The sequence below is a fragment of the Onychomys torridus genome, chromosome 4 (genome assembly GCF_903995425.1).
Source record: "Onychomys torridus chromosome 4, mOncTor1.1, whole genome shotgun sequence".
NCBI classification, from domain to species: domain Eukaryota; kingdom Metazoa; phylum Chordata; class Mammalia; order Rodentia; family Cricetidae; genus Onychomys; species Onychomys torridus.
The window spans coordinates 50431710-50452098 of NC_050446.1; the positions used below are offsets into that span (position 1 = coordinate 50431710).

The 20389-nt window shown below is 45.5% G+C and overlaps 1 protein-coding gene across 5 annotated transcripts in view; it reads right to left on the reverse strand.

Annotated features, from left to right (window-relative positions):
• Positions 1-9962: 9962 nt before the first annotated feature.
• Wipf1 (WAS/WASL interacting protein family member 1) overlaps positions 9963-20389 on the reverse strand; it is a 110044-nt gene continuing 99617 nt past the window's right edge. For all 5 annotated transcript variants that reach the window (XM_036185084.1, XM_036185086.1, XM_036185087.1 and 2 more), the window contains exons 5-8: positions 19528-20265; positions 17410-17622; positions 16406-16519; positions 9963-12885 (exon numbers count right to left, since the gene is read on the reverse strand). In XM_036185084.1, coding sequence (XP_036040977.1) covers positions 12830-12885; positions 16406-16519; positions 17410-17622; positions 19528-20265 — 1121 coding nt within the window. In that variant the 3' untranslated portion in view covers positions 9963-12829. The remainder of the gene's footprint in view (positions 12886-16405; positions 16520-17409; positions 17623-19527; positions 20266-20389) is intronic.

Here is a 20389-nt window from a genome sequence, read left to right on the forward strand (position 1 = left end):
GGGGGCAGAAGGCTAGAGGAGGAGGAGAGTGGGCCTGCCTCATTGCCTGACTTTCTGGCGGCTGAAGGCTGAAGGTCTGAGCAAACGAAGGGGTTCCAGCTGGGACTGTGGAGACAGAAAGTGGCTGTAGGATTTTTTTGTTTCTTACTTGAGATGGTTAAGTCCTAGGATGTTGGAAGGGTTCATGCACTAGTCCCCTGCTAAGGACTGTGAAAAGAGACCACGGGGCTCCTCTGTTTGAAAGGACGGCTTTCTCTGGGAGCTGAAAAGCCTATTCACGTCGTTGACTTCTATTTCTCTAAGTAACAAAACTGAGCCAACACTTCAGGACCACTGAATCTAGGAAGTGTGAGGCCTGAGCCAGCATTTGGGACAGGAAGTACACTGCCAGGCCAGGGCCTGCGACCTTCTCCTCAGGTGTGTTCGCAGGGGTGCTGGTCCTTGATTTAGTTGTGATCTCAAGAGGGCAAATGCTAAATGCAGAGTATATAGTTAGTAATGGTTTCCGAGTTACACCAAGGAGATGGCTTCCTTCTCTCTCCCAGCAGGCAGTACTGATGTTACTGAATAAACAGAGTGAAATATGGGAAAAGCCTCAGTCCAGTTCTGCCCAGAGCTAGCGGAGGAGGCTATCCTGAGCTAGCGGAGGAGGCTATCCTGAGCTAGTGGAGGAGGCTATCCTGAGCTCTCGCCAGTTTCTCTCTATAGGACATTAATGATCCCAAGACTGCTTTAAGACATTCCTCTATTATATGGGAAGTGATTGAAAACTGCCAATCAGGAAGCTGGCAGTCCCTGCTCATGAGCCTAAAGACTGTTCTGATTACGATAATTACATTTTTATGAATATCCTACCTAGAGAGTAACAATTTTACCATGTCAGCCGACACCACACAAAGATGCATCAATTTCATCTGCAATGAAAAATAGAGCCTAATAGCACAGTTATATTTATGATAGTCAACATCAAGACGCAGCACAAGTACCTCCACGAAAGAATTCCCATCATTATCTAACCCTGAGATGATTAAGGGTGAAGGCTTGTCAGCTTTTCTCATGATTTTTGCTGTTTTGATTTGATTTTTAAAAATCCATAATTAACATCTATTAACATTTTGGATTCCACTAGAAGTGGCGGGGGTGGGGGTGGGGGGGGGGGGGGGGGGGAGGTAAAGCAAAAACAACAACAAGGAAAGGTAAGTAAATAAGAGTAACGGTCAGAGAGGAGAGAAGGGGTGATTAGAGAGGTGTAATTGCATTCTGAGTACAACAGTGCAATGCTGACTGGTTTTCTCTCTATCAGCCAAGTTGACAGAAATTGTGGGCAATAGTAGTTCAATGCAAATAAAGCTATTTAATTATTCTATTTGGTGAGCATTTCGTTACTAGACAGGGCCATTGCTGTTGGTTCATCATTGCTGGGGGGATGCTTATGATAGCCTTCATATCAAAAGACATCCATCACCCCAATCTCTGGTGATCATTTCCCTCTGGTACCGACCATTTCCTTGCAGTCTTCACCCAACCCCCACAAGGTCTTATTAGTAGCCCAGAGAGGCCTGAAGTTCATGATTCCCCTGTCTCTACCTCCTAAGTGACTAACATTATAAGGGTGCACCATCATGCCAGGTCTGACATTTAAAATTTTATCATTCTTGTGTGTAAACAATGCATGTGTGCAAGTGTGGCATGCACATGTCACAGTGTGTGCACGTGTGTAAAGTCAGGTTTTCCGGAGTTGGCTCTCGCGCTCTCTTCCTCCACCGTTCTGGGTGTCCCCTGGTCTTCAGTCTCTCTCTGTAAGTTCTTTTTCTCCTCTGTGGTGGTTTGAATGACATGGCCCCCATAGGCTCATATCTTTAAATACTTGGTCCCCAGTTGGTGTGGATGTTTGGGAAGGATTAGGAGGTGTGGCCTTGTTGGAGGAGGTGTGTTATTGGGGGTGGGCTCTGAGTTTTCAAACACCCATGCCATTCCCAGTTAGCATTCTCTTTGTGACTCCTGGTTGTTGTCTCAACATATAAACTCTCAGCTACTGCTCCAAAAACATACTCACCTGACTGCTCCCTGCTCCCTGCTCCAACGGTCATGGACTCACCCTCTGAAACTGTAAGCAAGCCTTCATTAAATGCTTTCTGTTATAAGTTACCTTGGTCATGGTGTCTCTTCACAGCAACAGAAAAGTCACCAAGACACCCTCTCAACCATCTTACCACCCCTGACATAACTTTTAAAGGAGGTTGTTTTAGAGACAACATCACCCTAATGAGTCAGCGCATGTGGGCAGCGTGCAATGTAGGCGATATGACAAGAAGTGAGGCCCCTGTGGTTTTCATATTACTTCGTCTGTTTTTGTTTATTTGATTTTCATATTATTTCGTCTGTTTTCTAGGTGGGAATGTTGTTTTAAAGACTCAAGGCAATAGCAAAACCCAAAGAATACTGACTCTGAAGCCTGAATGTGGGATGGGTGCCCTTCCTTGAAGCTTGCACCTTGAGTTCTGAGGATTTTTGTTTTGGTGAGTCCTGGTGTGTCTGCATGTCCTGGTGCAGGAGTTCTGGTCTACCACTCTGAAAACTGTCGGAGCTATGAGGTGAGCCAGCATGGCTCAACCCAGCTTCACAGGACTGGGTCTTTGAGTCCCTGGGATGCATTATTGCCAAGCAGTGGTGTACCCTGCCTAGTCCTGGAGTTCCAGGCTTGCTCCACAAGCTCCCCGAAGCATCGGCCTGTGAAAAACAGACCCTTGTTTCTTCAGCTGCTCTGCCCCTTTGTGTTCTTATTAATGAAACAATGCTCAGTCAGTAATATTTGCCAAGTAAGTTGGACAATTATGATAAAAATGCCACGAAACAGAGTGACTGAAAAGGTCAGAGGGATGCAATGCCCCTGTCCCTGCCCCCGCTCCCTGCCATAGTACTGGGGGCTGAACTTAGGGTTTGGTGTAGCTAAGCAAGCCCTCTACTGCTGAGCCACATCTCAAGCCTTTTGTGAAATTTTTAAAATTTGAGACAGGGTCTTGCTAAGTGACCCAGGCAGGAGCCTCAGCCTCCCACAGAGCTGGGCTCACAGGCCTGCCAGTATGCTTACTACAATACCTGGCCTGGCCCCCTTTTACCCAACACAAATGCTCTGAGATCTTGCCAGAATACAACTGTAAACACAGGACTTGAGAGGATGGTCGTGAGTTCTAGGTCAGTGTGGGCCACCTAGCTAGCCTCTGTCTAAAATATACCAACCGCCCAACAACAACAACAAAAAAAGAAAACAACAAAAACCATGATTCCCGATCGACTTGTCGCTTCTCCGTGCCGCTCGCTCTGCGTGTGCACAACAGGGACGCGTTCCTTCCTTCTGCCTGGGTTCTGTGAGGTAATGCATGGGGAAAGCCTTCGAAACCGATGGCACTGTCTCAATCTTGTCAGACACAAGCCTGTCTTTTTGCGGTAACCTTATCTTCCCTCTGAATATGTGTGGGGCTGTATGATTGAAGCGCATAGAGTCTGCTTTCAACTTTCAGAGAAAGTGATTCCTGTTATTTAGTATTTGAACCACATCATTCTCCAACTCCAAGGAGAAAAGATAAATTCACAGAAGTACCCCACAAATCGTGGATAGTCAAAACGAAGAAAGGTACACAAGAGGGAAGGTTAACTCTTCACATTACAGTTTGGCTCATCCATGGAGAGTTCCAGAAGTCTGAAACCTTTGAGTGAAATAACAGCCGAGTTTTAGCAGCTTCTCCAAGGTCCCTTCGGAATGGGTCTCTGACAGATGTGTGAATGTCCCTTTCAAAGCCTCAAGGTGAGCATTACAGCCACATGGGAGAGTACAGAAGGGAAGAAGGGAAGGACTTAGATCACATACGAGGAACAGGATGCAGACCAGCACATTACCTGCCTGCATTCCCAGTACCCAGGCCAGTCTGGGCTATAAGTCAACACCTGGAGGGGGAGAAAGAAAGAGGAGGAAGAGGGTGATGATGGTGATGATGATGATGATGATGATGATGATGATGATGGTGGTGGTGGTGGTGGTGGTGGTGGTGGAGGAGGTAGCAATATGTCCCAGGTGCTCAGCACTGGTATAGGGATAGAGTCAGTCCACCCATGTCCAGTGAGCAAAATCAGGCCAGTGTAAAGCTTCCCATTAAGCTATGCTATTTAGCTACACCTCCTGTCTTTATGGAATAGCAGCATTTTTGAGTTCAAACCCTGGATCCATGAGAAGCAACTGTCTTGAGGCAAATTTGGGCCTTGATCTCTCTCTCCTTTTAAAAAAATAATTACATTTTTGGTGTGTGTGTGTGTGTGTGTGTGTGTGTGTGTTCAGGTGGGCCTTTGAGTGCCATTACAGAGGTCAGTTGGGAGGTTGAGTGTCTTCCTTCATTGCTGTCTGTGTTATAGCTTTGAGATAGGGTCTCCCATTGAACCAGAGGTTCACTAGTTCAGCTGGCTGGCTGGCCAGCAAGCTCAGGATCCACCTATCTCTACCCCTCAATGCTGAGCATGCACAGACCTTTATGTGGGTGTTGGGGATTTGAACTCAGGTCCTCAAGCTTGTATAGCAAGTGCTTTTAATCACTGAGCTGTCTCTCCTGGCCTGGATTTTTCTATGTGTAAAGATGCAAAGGTGAACAATAATACACACAATAACAATGTACAGAGACCCTAGTTCAAGTTTATAGCACATAGTAGTAGATGGTAGTAGTGGTGATTACATGAAACATTAACACAACATGTAAATATTGTTACTTAGGTAAATACATCAGGCAGAGTTTGGATGGGATAATACCATTGCCTTTACCACAGTGCTCAGTGTTCCCTGCCTCCTGACCTCACTTGGAGCTTCTTGGGTCTTTGTTCCAAGAGTAAACCTTTAAAGAATAAGCACAAGGAAAATACCCCTTTCATGTGCACAGTCAACCAAGCAGCCCTGTGTTGATGGTGAAGAGTGTTCCAGAACAAGTGCTTGACTGGGGTGTGCTTATTGTCTGAAGTTTGGTTGGATGTACACTTACAATGCACACCCTTGACGCTAGGACCAATACTTAGAAAGTGCATAATACACACCTTCTTCCTCCCAAGGCTTAATGGATCATTCTTCACCAGTGTGAGATGATGTGAATGAGTGGGAAAGCATATAAAAGCTTTGAAGCTCTTGGGTCTTCCCATATGGGCTGCTGCTGCTTGGTTCTGGGACTATCAGAGGCCGATACTAGCCTTGATGCATAACTTTTCACTTACTTGAGAAAGGCTGTAAACAGGAAGTGGGGGAGGAGCTCCTGGCTGAAGCTCTGGCATCTGTGATGTGTATTCCAGGTGTTCAGCAGGCTTTCTGCTGAAAATTTAAGCCAGTGTTTCTTAACCTGTGGGTCAAGACCCCTTGGGCCAAATGACCCATTCACAGGGGTCGCATATCAGATGTCCTACTTATCAGATACTTACATTACGATTCATAACAGTAGCAAAAATACAGTAATGAAGAAGCAACAAAACATATATGGTTGGGGGTCACAGCATGAGGAACTATATTAAAGGGTTGCAGCATCAGGAAGGTTGAGAACCACTGATTTAAGCTGAGAACATTTAGGCTTGTTTCCCAGGCACCTCAAGGGTCAAATGTAGTTCCCTAGAAAGACACATTGTGGGGCTTCGGATTCCAAAGCAGTGCAGGCAGCTTGGAGAGCCAATGACCTGAGTGTTCCTGGTGATGCTTGGGGTACAAAAGGAGGCAAACAGCTGCTGTCTGTCTCCCATCTGTCAGCATCCTCATCACTCATGGGAGACTGGTACCTTAGGAAAGTTTTAAGGCATTCTCTTTGGCTGAGTTCTGCCCCAGAAGCCAAAGAGAATGATAACCCACTGACTGACTCACCTCCTTAATTTTAGTGGTCTCCTCTTGCACTACGTTTATATGTGGAGTCCTCAAAGCTTGAGTTTAATTAGCTGCAGGAAAAATGAACCTGTGTACTAACAGAAGCAATATTTTAAGACAAATGGATCTGTGTTGTAATGCTGATGGGACAGGACGTTTCTAAACACTCATCAGCCACTTACATGTGGTTCTCTTTTTTTTTTCCTTTTTTCTTTTTTTCTTTTTTATTATTATTATATTTGTGTTTTAACTTTACACATCATCCATGGGTTCCCCTGTCCTCCCCCATCCCGCCACACCCCCACCTTCCCCCCAACCCCTCCCCTCCATTCCCATCTCCTCCAGGGCCAAGACTCCCCGGGGGATTCATTTAAACCTGGTGGATTCAGTACAGGCAGGTCCTGTCCCCTCCTTCCAGGCTGAGCAAAGTGTCCCTGTGTAAGCCCAAGGTTCCAAACAGCCAGCTCATGCACTAAGGACAGGTCTGGGTCCCACTGCCTGGGTGCCTCCCAAACAGTTCAAGCTATTCAATTGTCTCACTTATCCAGAGGGCCTGATCCAGCTGGGGGCTCCATAGCCTTTGGTTCATAATTCATGTGCTTCCATTCGATTGGCTACTTGTCCCTGTGCTTTTTGCAATCTTGGATTCAACAATTCACGCTCTTGCAGACCCTCTTCTTTCTCGACAGTTGGACACCTGGAGCTCCACCTGGGGCCTGGCTGAGGATCTCTGCATCCACTTCCATCAGTTATTGGATGAGAGTTCCAAGACGACTGTTAGGGTGTTTAGTCATCTGATCACCAGACTAGGTCAGATCAGGCTTTCTCTCGACCATTGCCAGCAGACTACAGAGGATGTATCATTGTGGATTTCTGGGGACCTCTCTAGCACTCTGCCTATTCCTGTTCTCATGTGGTCTTCATTTATCATGGTCTGTTATTCCTCATTCTCCCTTTCTGTTCTTGATCCAGCTGGGATCCTGCTCCCCTAAGCTTTCTTTCCCTCAAACCTTGCCCTTCATTACTCCCACTGTCATCCAGGTTGTTCATGTAGATCTCATCCATTTCTCTGTCATTGGGTGATCCCTGTGTCTTTCCTAGGTAGCCTCCAGAGAATTCTCAACAGAGGAAGTTCAAATGGCTGGAAGACATTTAAGGAATTGCTCAACATCCCTAATTATCCCGGAAATGCAAATAGACTCTGAGATACCACTTTACACCTGTCAGAATGGCTAAGATCAAAAACACAGAAGACAGCTTATGTTGGAGAGGATGTGGAGCAAGGGGAACTCTCCTACACTGTTGGTGGGAATGCAAGCTTGTACAGCCGCTTTGGAAATCAATATGGCGCTTCCTTAGAAAACTGGAAATCAATCTTGCCCGAGACCCAGCTGTAGCACTCTTGTGCATATACCCAAGGAATGCTCAATCATACCACAAAGGCATTTGCTCAGCTATGTTCGTATCAGCTTTGTTTGTAATAGCCAGAACCTGGAAACAACCTAGATGCCCTTCAACTGAAGAATGGATAAAGAAAATATGGTACATATACACAATGGAGTACTACTCAGCAGAGAAAAACAATGACATCATGAGGTTTGCAGGCAAATGGATGGATCTAGAAAAAAATCATCCTGAGTGAGGTAACCCAGACTCAGAAGGACAAACGTGGTATGTACTCACTCAAAGGAGGATACTAGATGTAAAACAAAGATGACTAGACTGCTACACAACATGTGGTTCTCTAAGTCCCTAGCTGGACATGGGTTGGGGGTGGTGGTGTAGCAGGTGTTCCATGGGGGGTGTGCAGCAGAGCAAGGCTGCAGAGACGGTGGGAAAGGAGCCACTCTATGTGAACTGGTAACATTATTAATCCAGGAAGCCTCCGGTTAGTTGGACTATTTAGGGAACTGGAATCCTTGAATTTGTTTTTCAAACAAATTGAAACAACCCTTCCCCACATCAACTGTCAGCTGCGGACACACGGACACACTGGAGAGTGATGAAAATCCTCCCTGACCTGTTCCATAGGTCTCACACTTGTTGCAAAGGAAAGCCAATGGAAAGCCACAGAGTCAGCATGCTTATACACACACACACACACACACACACACGCACGCACGCACGCACGCACGCACGCATACGTGCACACACAAACCTGGGTTTGGACGTTTCTAATGGCGTTGTTTTTTTTTTCCTCCCAATTTTCCTGTAGGTTAAAAATTAAAGACAAAATTGATGTAATTTACCCTTGAGATGACAGGAACAAAGGAACTAGACACATTACTTAATGGGGCAGGGAGAAGGGCATGGGGGTGTCTACTGTTACAGAAAGCCCCATGCTGGCTGAGTGAAGTCCTTCTGTACACAGTGGCCTCGCCAGCACTCTGAGGTCAATCCTCTGACAACAGACATGGTGGGCTGCACTTCTGCTGACGTGAAGCTAGCACACACCAAATGTTCACTAAAGTCTTACTAAATAGACCAACAAATAAGCAATTTCAGTTTAACAAATGAGGCCAGTTTTGACATGAATTTTTAATTCTAACCACTCTGTAATTAAATTTCATCAGACTTCTTGGTGTGGAGAATTCTTCCCTTTCTTTAGTGTGTGTTTGCTACGGGACTAGCAAATGATTTAGAATTGACTGTTTTGGAGCACCAAGTACATGTTGTTTGGTCTGAGGTTTGTGTATGTGTTGTAAGCACTGTACAGTGGAGGGAGGGAATGCAGAGTGGTTAAGTAACCCATCTGTGGCCTTACGGGAGAAATGGCTGGGCTGAGCTAGGGTCCAAACCCAGGTGTGTGTGTGTGTGTGTGTGTGTGTGTGTGTGTGTGTGTGTGTGTGAGCATGCTGACTCTGTGGCTTCTCCTTTGGCTTTCCTTTGCAACAAGTGTGAGACCTATGGAACAGGTCAGGGAGGATTTTCATCACCCCATGGTGTGTCTGTGTGCCCACAGCTGCCATTTGATGGACGTTCAATCGCCCACCTGAGAGATGACAGGGCTGGACTGAATGACTTCTGAGAGAGGAGACCACATGGCCTAGTTTACTGAGGCAGCCTCAGTGGCTACCTGTGGTGCCATGGAAGCTTATCATCACTTTCCACTCAGAAGTATCCCACTGTAGACGTGCGTTCTGTAGCTGCCCTATCTAGAAGGTTCTTTCTGGCTCTTAATTTCTGTGACTTCAGATTGAACCTAATTGGCTGGTAACATGAGAATGATGGTTAGTTAATATTGTCTACAGGACCTGGATCACCTAGGAGAAAAGCCTCAGGGAATGACTGTCAAGTTCTAGATTCTTCTAATCAAAGGGGTTGGGGAGATCCACCCTCGCTGTGGGCAGCATCGTTCCATGGTCTGCGGTTCCCAGCCTGAATTAAAAGGAGACAGCAAGCTGAGAAGCAGTACTGGTTCTCTCCCCTTCCCGACTGCAGATGCACTGTGACCAGCCTGTGGTCACGCTTCCCTGACATGATGAACCATATCTCAAACTCCGAGCGTAGAGCTTGCACTTCTGGTGGGAGTATTCATCTGCTAGTGCTTCTTTCCTGTCAAATCACCTGTAAACCCTCCTCTAGAGGACTCTGGTAGACTTGGGATCACTGCATGAATGCTAGTAGAAACCTCTCGCCCCGTTACTCCAGTCAGTCAGTGCTGAATGCTTCCCCTGGTCTAACACATGCTGATGCCGCTCGACGGTTCCTCACTTTGTACCTACAGTGCGGGCTTAGAGAACCAACTTGGAGCAAAGAGATGAGGCCAGGTCTTCTCAACCACTGTGCTGTGCCGACAAGCATGCATGCGAGGCACACGTGACAGATGGCTTGGGAAGCTCTTGGGTTGCTAGGATCCTGTGGTTTTCCCAGATCTGTCTGTGCCCTGTCAGTCTGCGGCTCCCTCTTCCATCGCTTCCTGCATCCATTTTACAGACTGACTAAGGTATCATCTCAGGAAAGACAGCCGAGACGGGATCTTGAGGTGTGATGAGTAATGAGTATTTACTTCAGAGGACCTTTTCTGAGTTTGTCTCTACCATAGTATAAAACAAACCTTTTTTGTTAATAAGAAAGCCACAAGTTGACACCGTATCATTCCGTGTTTTATTTATTGTCTGGCTAACTTACAAAGATGCAGGTGTCAGGGTAGAGTCTACCCTACCATTTAACTACCCTGACGACACAGATACCTAAGTGTCTGTTTACACAGTGTGGTGGTGTGAAAAAATTCCTCTACAGCCCCTGCCTACCTATAAACGGGGAAACTCCATTTCATACCCCAAATCTGAGGATACTGTAATAACCACCCTATTTCTGTTATTACAATAACAAAATTGCTATTACAAGTTAAAATATAAAGGCCTAACAGTTTTTACAAATATGTAAATAGTCCATACTTGGACACAAAAAGTCCATTCCTTTCAGATCACAGAGTAAGGCACCATTGGGTTAAACATTTCTCAGCTTTCAGTAAATAAAATGCATAGTGAAGGAGACACTGAACACTGAATTTTAATACTGCAATATATTTCCATATAAAATGATTTGTGAATGTTAAAATACTGTATTGCATTTTGAATACACATAACTGGAAATATTATGGAAAAAAAACATACATGTAAGCTTTGATTTCAGGGAAGAAAACAGTTGGGTTTTTTTTGTGATCTGCCATAGGGTAAGCTAAGCACAGAACTTCCCCAGAATTTCAAATGCAACTGGGTTACTAATTTCTAGAGAAAGGATGTAAGTGTATTACTGAAACATTCTTTGAAAGATACATTCTAAATCTTCTTTATTATGAATGGCAACTCTGAGCTGTGACCCTATTTCTAATTTAGAAATGTGCCCGAAAAATTGCGACATGCTAGGACTTGTCCAGTTTTCACTATCCCTTAAAAAAATTCAGACCCAAGTCTTTTGAGTCAGACTTTTATCTGCCACACATAGCACAAGAAAGGAACAATTCTATTTTTAGTAGAGTGGGTCACTTGGAGTCTAGCAAAAGGATGTTTAGTATAGTGAACATCAGCACAAAGAATTCAAAATACATTATAAAAATGTTAGAAATAAAACATGTCAAGCTTGTTAAGCCTTTTATTTCTTCATTCTCATGAAAGACAGACAAATGGCAGACAAAAGAGAGGAGAATGACTCTTTAAAGTTCTAAGTTCAGGGCTTTGGCAAAGAAAGTTATAAAAATACAATATATTCAAATCAGTCACTTCATAATTTATTAGACATTTCACCTATTAGAACTCCTAAGTTCTGCTTCCATATAAATGAAACAATTATTCTATAAATAGAAATGTCTTTCCACTTTTCTTTGGATTGATTTTTTTTTTGTTAGCATCTCCCAGCAACATGTGAGCCATACACTGGACCCCAAAACCCAAGTTCAGGTAGATACACACATGTGGCCATGTGCTATAATAGACGATGGTAATGTTAAACCTAACTATATAAGACATCAAAATGGAAATCTTCTTCCAACTCTATAGCTAGATTTAAAAGTCCCAGTAAGATTGTAAACAAAATTATATGTATAGAAAAAGGCAAGCCTGGTGCTTTCTGTGGTCCTGTGGGGGCATTCCCTACTCTGTATAGGTCCAGAACAAGTGATTCTCCCAAGAGATTCAAAACCAGTTCTTCCCAGTTTCTACTGGTAAGCTCCTTAATCAATCCACTTGACCTCAGTGGGTTTTGTAGAGTTCTGCCCATCACCTCAAATCTGTTCTCTTCCCCCATAATTCTGTTTTTATACCTTCTCTGCCTTCCAGGCCTTTCCTGCTGGCCCTGAGGAAGGAGTTGCTCTGGGGTGGAGGACTGAGGGCCACTTGAGATCTGCAAGGCTGACTAGTGAGCTGGTCCTGCGCTGGGAAGTGCCCACCAGCTTGCAGTTTAGTTGCTTTATTCCATGCAAGTGCAAACGGTACTAGATCAACTTCTGACAGACACTCTGAAGAAATACCTGTACATACATATTAAGAAAAAAGGCGAAATAAGGGGCCCAAACCCAACGTTTCACTGTCTGCCAAACACGGTATTGAGTTCTGACTGTGTACTGGGGCTTCTTTTGAATTGTTTAAAACTCAATTTGCCTGTTTAGACAAGAGGTTTCTGTCCTAGCTCCTATCTTCCAGATCCAGACAGTCTGACAGTATGGTGCTTAGGCACGTGTGGCTACAGGACACCCAAAACCTGGTGATGTGTTTGTTCTAAGTACAGAATGATCACCAGAGTGTGAAGAGTTAGTACCAAAAATATAAATATCTCATAATTTCTATACTGATTACAGGCTGACGTGGTATTTCAAATGCATAGAGTTAAGTAAAATGGAATTCTTTTCACTTGTTTCTTTTTGTCTTTACAAAATATGGCTGCTGGTCATTTTAAGATTGGGTATGGGGCTCACAGTATGTTTCTGTTAGACAACTCTGCCCTGGAGCCTACCTCAGGCTGCCAAGGATTGGATATTGGATAACCACAGGGTTTCATTTACGGGAGCCTTGTTCTGCAACGTGCTCGGACCGTCTGTGGTTCTTGGAAATAGACCGGAGGCCACGTGAGCGAGAAAGGCACGGACAAAACCAGCTCTCAGGGAATTTAACAACTACAGTCTGTGGCAAATAAGCAGTGAACGTCTGACTTTGTGGGGGCTGAAAGCTGGGATGCAGTTCGTCTCTGCCTACTTGGAACAAAAGCTGATCGATCCCGGCAGCCGACCCCGGCAGGTTGCAGCTGACGCAAGCAATCGCTGAAGACTATATACAACATAAACAGCTAGGTGCATCTTTCCTGATCCCCTCCCCCCACCAACGCAGTCCCCCAGCTTCGTTCTTCCCTCCTTCGGTCTCTGGGAGGGACAGAGGAAGGGGAGGGGGCATGCGGTTTTCAAACAGCAACAACACAAGCAGCTTTGGAGCTTGGGTAGAGACGAGCAGGCAGAGATCACCTCGGGATGGGAGGAAGGGGTGGGGCGCCCCTTTCTCTTCGGTTGGATCCACCTTGATTAAAAGAAAAAAAAAAAGATGAAATATAATTTTGGTTAGAAGCGTGAGTTTACTGTGGAACTCCCAAGATGGTTGCAGAGGTGCTCACTGCCTTACCCAGAGATCAGGCCGGAAGTAGGGAAGCAGAGAGTGATGTGAATCAACAAGTAGATTATGATGGGTGCTGGCGACTGAGTATGGGATGGGTACTGGTGATCTCCTCACAGTTATGTAAAAATAAATGTGTTTTCTTTTCATCGTATAGTGTGTATGGATTAAAGATTTAGAAAATATAGATGAACAAAAACAAAACAAAAAACTCACACCTTCTTGTTCCCTCGGATCAACATTGTGTGCATGTGTTTTATTGAGACACAGTTGCCTTTTTTTCTAAGTTAGGATTCTAGAACATTTTCCAAAGCTAATACTCCGTGAAAATGTAATTACTGGTGGCACATTGAATTGTACTGTATAAACTGTCCTATAGATCAGTCTCTTTTTCTTGGGTTAGGCTAATGGATCCAGGGAAGTTGTATCTCACTGTGTCCTTTACATTTCCATAAAGATCAGTGGTGTTGAGCAACTTTCATATGCTTATCAGCCATGCACATACCTTCTCTAAAAATGTCTACTGAAGTCTTGAATCTATTTTTAATTTTTTATTTAAAAAATGTTTTTACACTTACTTATTGTGATATAGGAGGCACAAGTGTTTCACAGCCTGTTCAGAGGACAACTTATGGGGGTCAGATCTCTCTTTCCACCACATGGATCCCAGGGACTGAAGTCAGGCTTGGCAGCCAGGGCCTTTACCCAGTGAGCAATCTCACCAGCCCAGTTTGTTCTCATTGTTAAGTTACAGGAATTCTTTATAAATTCTGCATATTAATCTCTTATCAGAGATGATTCCCAAATATTTCCTTTCACTCTATTACTGCGTGCTTTTTAAAGCCATGAAAACCCACTTGGGGGTTATGATTGCACTGGGACCCGGTTTAAAATCCACTCACATTTAAAAATGTTCATTCATCTGCCATGCTTCCTGGAGGATCTAACAGGATGCTCAGATGCTGTGGGCAGGTCTACCAGAGGGACATGTCATTCATTCATGTTCTAAACTTAGAGTGTTGCACTGATTCATTCCTCAGAGCCATCCTGCAGGGAATCTATGGATTCAAGGACTTCTGGGCGAGGGTCTGAGTAAGGAAAACATGGTAGGCCAGTCTTGCCTTTTCCTTTCACCTTTGCAACTAATTCTTTTTAAAAAAAGATTTATTTATTTATCATGAATACAGTGTTCTGCCTGCATGTCTGCCTGCATGCCAGAGAAGGGCACCAGATCTCATTTTTAGATGGTTGTGAGCCACCATGTGGTTGCTGGGAATTGAACCCAGGACCTCTGGAAGAGCAGCCAGTGCTCTTAACCTCTGAGCCATCTCTCCAGTCCCCTAAATCTTTTCTTGAGAAGTCATCTGCACAAAGACTTATCTGTATGTAAGTCAGCCATGCCACCTGACTGTACTTGATACACCACAAGTGGCCAGTGAGGTAAGAGGTGGCCTTGTACAAGGCTGCAATGAGGCACCATTCAAAGTGTACTCCCCTCCCCCACCTTTGTCTGAGAGGCTGAGGCAGCTAGAGGAGCAGAATAAAACATGTCCTCTGATAGAACTTTATTTTCATTAGATGATTTGCTATTAAAATGTTTTAAGTACATTTCATTAATATTGAAAGCAAATCTGTAAAATTGGGGGTGGCAGTGAAAAATTAGCAATTTAAAAATGATTTTAGACGCCTACTCTCTTTCAGGGTCTGTGTCACTCAAGAACTCTGTAATAGGGAGCAGGCCATTGTTCTGGTCCTCAAATCACTCACTGGAGTCATAAAGAGAGGAGGATGGGAAAGGGAAGGGGTATGTTTCGCTGTAACATCGAAATCTAGAGGGCATGGGAAGATGGTTCTGCTATTGATTTAACAACATGAGTGATATTTAAATTCTATTAAAATGCATATGATAAGTGAGGGACGTATTTGGAGTTTAAACAAACAACTCCTTCAATAAATTCATTCTAGTTCCCTTAACAGATAGACATGCCCTACAGATGAACACACACGGGCATATACACACTCATTCACAAAATAACCAAAGACATCTATCTGTTCCACGTGATGCTTATTTTCATGCAAAACTTCAACCACCAACATGAGAGTTTCCTTATAGCTGTAACTTTGGGCATGCTCTGCCTACAAATGCAGTATTCCAACTAAATGAAATTTCTAGGATTAGAGGTTTTTCTTTCAAGTAACAATATTTTGTTTACTTCTGGCATTTGCTCTTGGAAAATTCCCTGCAATATTTTCTAACTCTTTGAAGTCAGAGGCACAAACCAAATATTTGGTTTGTTTCATTTACCTCAAAATGTACAGAATAAAAGCTGCTGGTATGGTCCTGCACTGTAACCCAAGGCACTGGCTCTTCTTTAGACCCTGCCTTTTTTGTGTGTAAGTTCCTCCTGAAACCAGTGACTTTGTCTCCAATTAGCCTCAATTTCCGCTGATCTTAAGCTGCTCAAAGGCTGGGAATTCACAGAGCAGCAGCTGTGTGAGAGTTGTGTGCTGAGAGACTCAGCAGACTCTGGATGTTTATGAGGGGCTCTGGATGTTTATGAGGGACTCTGGATGTTTATGAGGGACTCTGCTAGGGAGCACGGACCTGGCAATGGGTGCTGTGTCCACTGTCTGACATGAGGGATCTAGTTCTGAGGCTTAGGGCTCTGCAAGCTACTTTTGCATACTTCATGTTAATTTTTTTTGTCCTGTGCAGGTATCGCTGTGAAATTCCAATGTATCTGTTCACATTTCTTCTTCCACAGGGGAGGAATGATGTGCTTTATTACGGCAGGCAGTGCAGACATTAGCAAGCAATGGGAAACCATCCAAATGTGCAACCCTGGCTAAGTCTTCCATGCAGACTTAACAGATACCCATGGAATAAAACCATGTGATAATACAGGGGTGTGTTTACTCAGCAATGCTATGCAAAAACCTACCACCGAAATGGTCAGAACGAGATGGATAGCAACAGGAAGAGGATCTGGTAAAAAGAAAGTATCTGCTCTGTGAGATTATAGATCTATTCAACATTTTCAGACACTATAACCACAAAACTGTGGTCACAATACATTTAAAAGATCAAGGCAGTGTTTTGTTTTAATTTATATGACATTTCAGTCATATAGAAGCCAATCTCAAACTAGAAGGACTAGAAGATGGATTGGCCTTTGCTGTCCTAGGAAGGTCAAAATGGGAGAGATTACCCAAAGAAGCAAAGTAAGAGAACTTAACACTGGTAATGTCACCTTCAGAGAGTCATTTCTCACTCTGAGTGTATTTGAGAGGCAACCAGTGTGCAGACAGCTCCAAGTGGGGTTTTCTGTTCCACTCCAGGCAAGAGGCCTGGCATTCCTGTGCAACTCAGGGGAGCCCAGGCTTTCACAGTGCAAGCCCTGCACAAGGCCCCTATGGAGGTACTCACTCCGGCTTTCATTTCTGGCCAGTTTGCTGGGATACGTCTTGGTTGTTGGCACATATGGTTCTGGAGGTGGCAAATCAGAAACCGGATGGAAGTAGAATCTGCTTTCCCACTCATCTGGGGGAGAAACAAACAACCTCAGCACAAGGAACCTGCTGGAAAGACTTGGGAAGAAAGGCAAAGAGACAGACCGCTCAGAAACCAGCTCTGGTTTCGTGGCCGGAAGCGCACAGAGAAGCTGACAGTGTGACCGGTGTGCCCGGCTCCCTCACCAATCCTGGCCTGCAAAGCAAAGCAAAATGATTGGAACTGGAGTATATCACTCTAGCAGGACTCTCTCAGAAGATGGAGGCTAAGATACAGGTAACTTTTCTTTCCACAGCTGGCCCCAGCAATAACTGATACATTCAAATACTTTTCATCTTATTTTTATTTTATGGATATGGGTGTTTTGGCTGCATGTATGTCTATGTAGCATGTATGTATGTATGTACCCGGTGCCTGTGAAGGCCAGAGGGGGCATTGGATCTGATCACCTGGAACTGGAGTTACACATGGTTGTGAGTCAGCCCGTGGCCTCTGGAAATCAAACCCAGGTCCTCTGGAAGAACAGCCCAGCCTAACATGGCAGAGGGAAGCAACTTAATAACTGTGGGCCACTGTTCCTTACAGCCAACTGTGTAGAAATGTAGGTCATCAGATGGTAATTTACAAACACGAAAGAACCATGACAAGATCTCTGGTGACTTACATTGGAACTGATGAGTTAGCCACACTGAAACTTAAATGAGGGACAAACTAGAAAAAAAAGAAATGAGCTGTCTTTTTGGAAAGTGGGAGAGAAAGGGTATCGCCACAGGATTAGTGAGCCTCACTACGTTAGTTAGTTAGTTAGTTAGTTAGTTAGTTAGTTAGTTAGATAGATAGAACTAAATGTCAGTTTGGTGCAGTATGGATAACAATGACAGAACCAGAAAAAGCACTTCAAATAAGCAAACATCACACACCTTCACAGGATGAGTCTTGGAAGCCATTTCGAACTGATGTTGATGGTGGGGGTGGGGGCGGTGCCCCTGCACCCGGCCGGTCGGGAGGAAGAGGAGGCCTCGGCCCACTCCTGGGGCTGTCCACTCCACTCCTGGATGGCAGCTGAGGGGTGGCAGGCAGGGCCCGGGGTGTGCTTCCATTTCTGCTTATCGGAGGTGGTGGTGGGAGGGGGCCTGGAGCAAGAGACAAGACATTTAGTGATGCGTTGCCTTATATCCACATTGCCACTGTGGTCATCATCACTGTGCAAGGTGGAGCACTTGCTGAATACACACCCTTTAACTAGGGAAAATGAGAACTGGCAGAGCCCTTCTGGTCATGATATAAACAGGAAGCGGACATACATCCATGTGGATATATAGAGTAAGTGCATATAATGGCAGCTAACTTGCTGGATGGCTTCAAGTTACTACCACTGATGCTGGAGACCAAACAGTAAAATTGAAAGCAGATAATCTACTTATATTGACAACCATATCATTTAAAAAGCACTTTACCAGGGCTGGAGAGATGGCTCAGCGGTTATGAGCACTGACTGCTCTTCCAAAGGTCCTGAGTTCAATACCCAGCAACCACATGGTGGCTCACAACCATCTGTAATGAGATCTGGTGCCCTCTTCTGGCCTGCAGCCATATATGCAGATAGAACATTGTATAGACAATAAATAAATGAATCTTTTTTTTTAAAAAAAGCACTTTATCCTTTAAAGTTATTGAACTAATTATTGTGACATTATAAAAAGAAAACTTTAAAAGGAGTAAAATAGTTATAAGATTAGTTTAGGTCTTTAGAGGAACTAAGTTTTTTAAGTAAAAAAATTAAACTATCTGTGTGTATGTGTACATGCATGCCATGGCACACATGAGGAGGTCAGAGGGCAACTTTGGAGAGTCTATTCTACCCTGTCACCTGCACCTGGATTCTGGGGATCAAACTCAGGCATGAGGCTTGAGTCACACACATCTAGCTTGGCTGAGCCCATTATCTTGCTGGCCCCAATACTGAGTGTTTAGACGTGTAGTATATTATGGCAGATCACACAAGCTTATTTCCGTGAGACACAGGATCTGTATCCAGGAAAAAGTGGTACCAGGAAACCAAACATGGTCATCTGGAGAACTGTGGGAGTCACTTCTAGATGATTCCTCTTGGGGGGGGGGGGTAGGGGGCGGAAGGGTGCAGCTGAGCACGGGGACGGACAAACTGCTGATCCACAGACAGTAGGTGGCGGGTCCTGCCCCCAGTGTGCTGCTAGCAGGCTGTGGAGCTTGGGTCCCTATAGTTGTCACCTCTTTCGACAGTGTGGCCAAAGAGCAATAAGTAAAAAAGTGAATTAAAAGTACTACAAACAATCCAGCACTCTGGAGGTAGAGGGAGATGGATCTCTGTGAGTCTAAGGCTAGACTGGTCTACAGAATGAGTTCCAGGCCTGCCAGGGCTACATAGTGAGACCCTGTTTCAAAAAAATATTTATATATAAAATAAAGACATATATTACCAACTCATTTGAAACAGTTTTTTCAAAAATGTAACATATGAGCCACGAGTCTCTTCCTGAACCTGCAGCTCCCGTTTTCTAGGCTGAACTGGGAGCCAGCAAGCCCCAGAGATCCAGGCTTTTGCCCGGGACATTCGTTACTAATGGTGGGAAGTGCTCTTAACCTCTGAACATGCCACCTCTCCGGCTCGCCTAAACTGCGTCTTTAAACATTTGACTTTAATGGGCAGAGAGGTGCACTCGAAGCCTGGCTTAGAGAGGGAGAAGTGGGAACTTCCGGCTTTGATGGAGCTCCCGAGTGAGATGGGAACTTACTCCCAACCAAGACAGCCCAGCTTCCGGTTAGCAGAGCCGGGCAGGGTGGAAGATGAAAGATCCTGTCTTTTCACCATCAACTTGTTGGTCGGCCAGTCTGCTCAAACTATCCGGCCCTTTCCTGGAGGTTTACCATGTCTCCACCATGGCAGCCTACCAACTGCGCAGCAGCCAAGGCTTTACTGGTTCTTGACTTTTAAAGTGTTGCCTGAGCGATTGGAGGGAGGAGGGTTTTGGGACATGATGCCCCCAGTCTTGCCATACCTGATCTGCCTGGCGGATCCCTCACTGGAGGAGGGGGCCTCTCGTTGGGTGGGGGAGGGAGAGGCCCGGAGCGTCCAGGTGAAGGCAGAGGAGGTGCAGAGGAGGTGAGGGACTGGTTCCGCTGTGGCAGCCTTGGGATCTCGTCGTTGGAAGTCGGAGGCAGGGGAGGAGGGCCCGGCCGGCTGGGCGGTGGTGGAGGAGGTGGTGCCTGGGACCCGGACCCAGGCCGTGGGGTAGAAGGCACTGGAGGTTTGCTGTTCTGTGAGGGAGGAGAGGGGACGGCTTCTCTGTGGATGGAGGGCCTGTTGCCCACGGGAGGAGGTGGTGGAGGGGGCTTGTCATCCAAGGCTCGGCTTGGGGTGGGGGGCAGAGGGGGCCTGGAGAATGGAGAGGAGGAGCTCGAGGGGTTCTGACGCACAGAGCCTGCTCCAAAAGCAGCACCTCGGTTTCCGGGAAAGGGGGGCCTGGGGGCCCCCAGCCCTGCCGGGGATGCCCGGCTGTGCAGACTCGATTGAATGGGTCTCGGCGTGTTTGGTACCGGAGGGGGAAGGCTATCGGGTTTTGAGCCCACGTCAGGCCTGGGGGGAGGCATTCGGTTCCTGGGTGGCTCTGGGGGACCACTCCTGTGTCCTGGTGAGGGTGCGGGGAACCGCCCCGGGCCACTTGGGGGCGAAAAGGGCTTGGCAGATGTGGCTCTTCCTCCTGGTGGCAAAATCGGTGGTCGGCTTCCTCCAGAATCTAAAGAACAAGGAAACAGACACCCTGTTGAAAAGCGAAGGTCCCTAAATAAACCAGAGGGCAAGGGTGGGTGCTGGCCCTTTCCCACAGAGCTACTCATTGTCAATAATCTACTAGCTTCTAA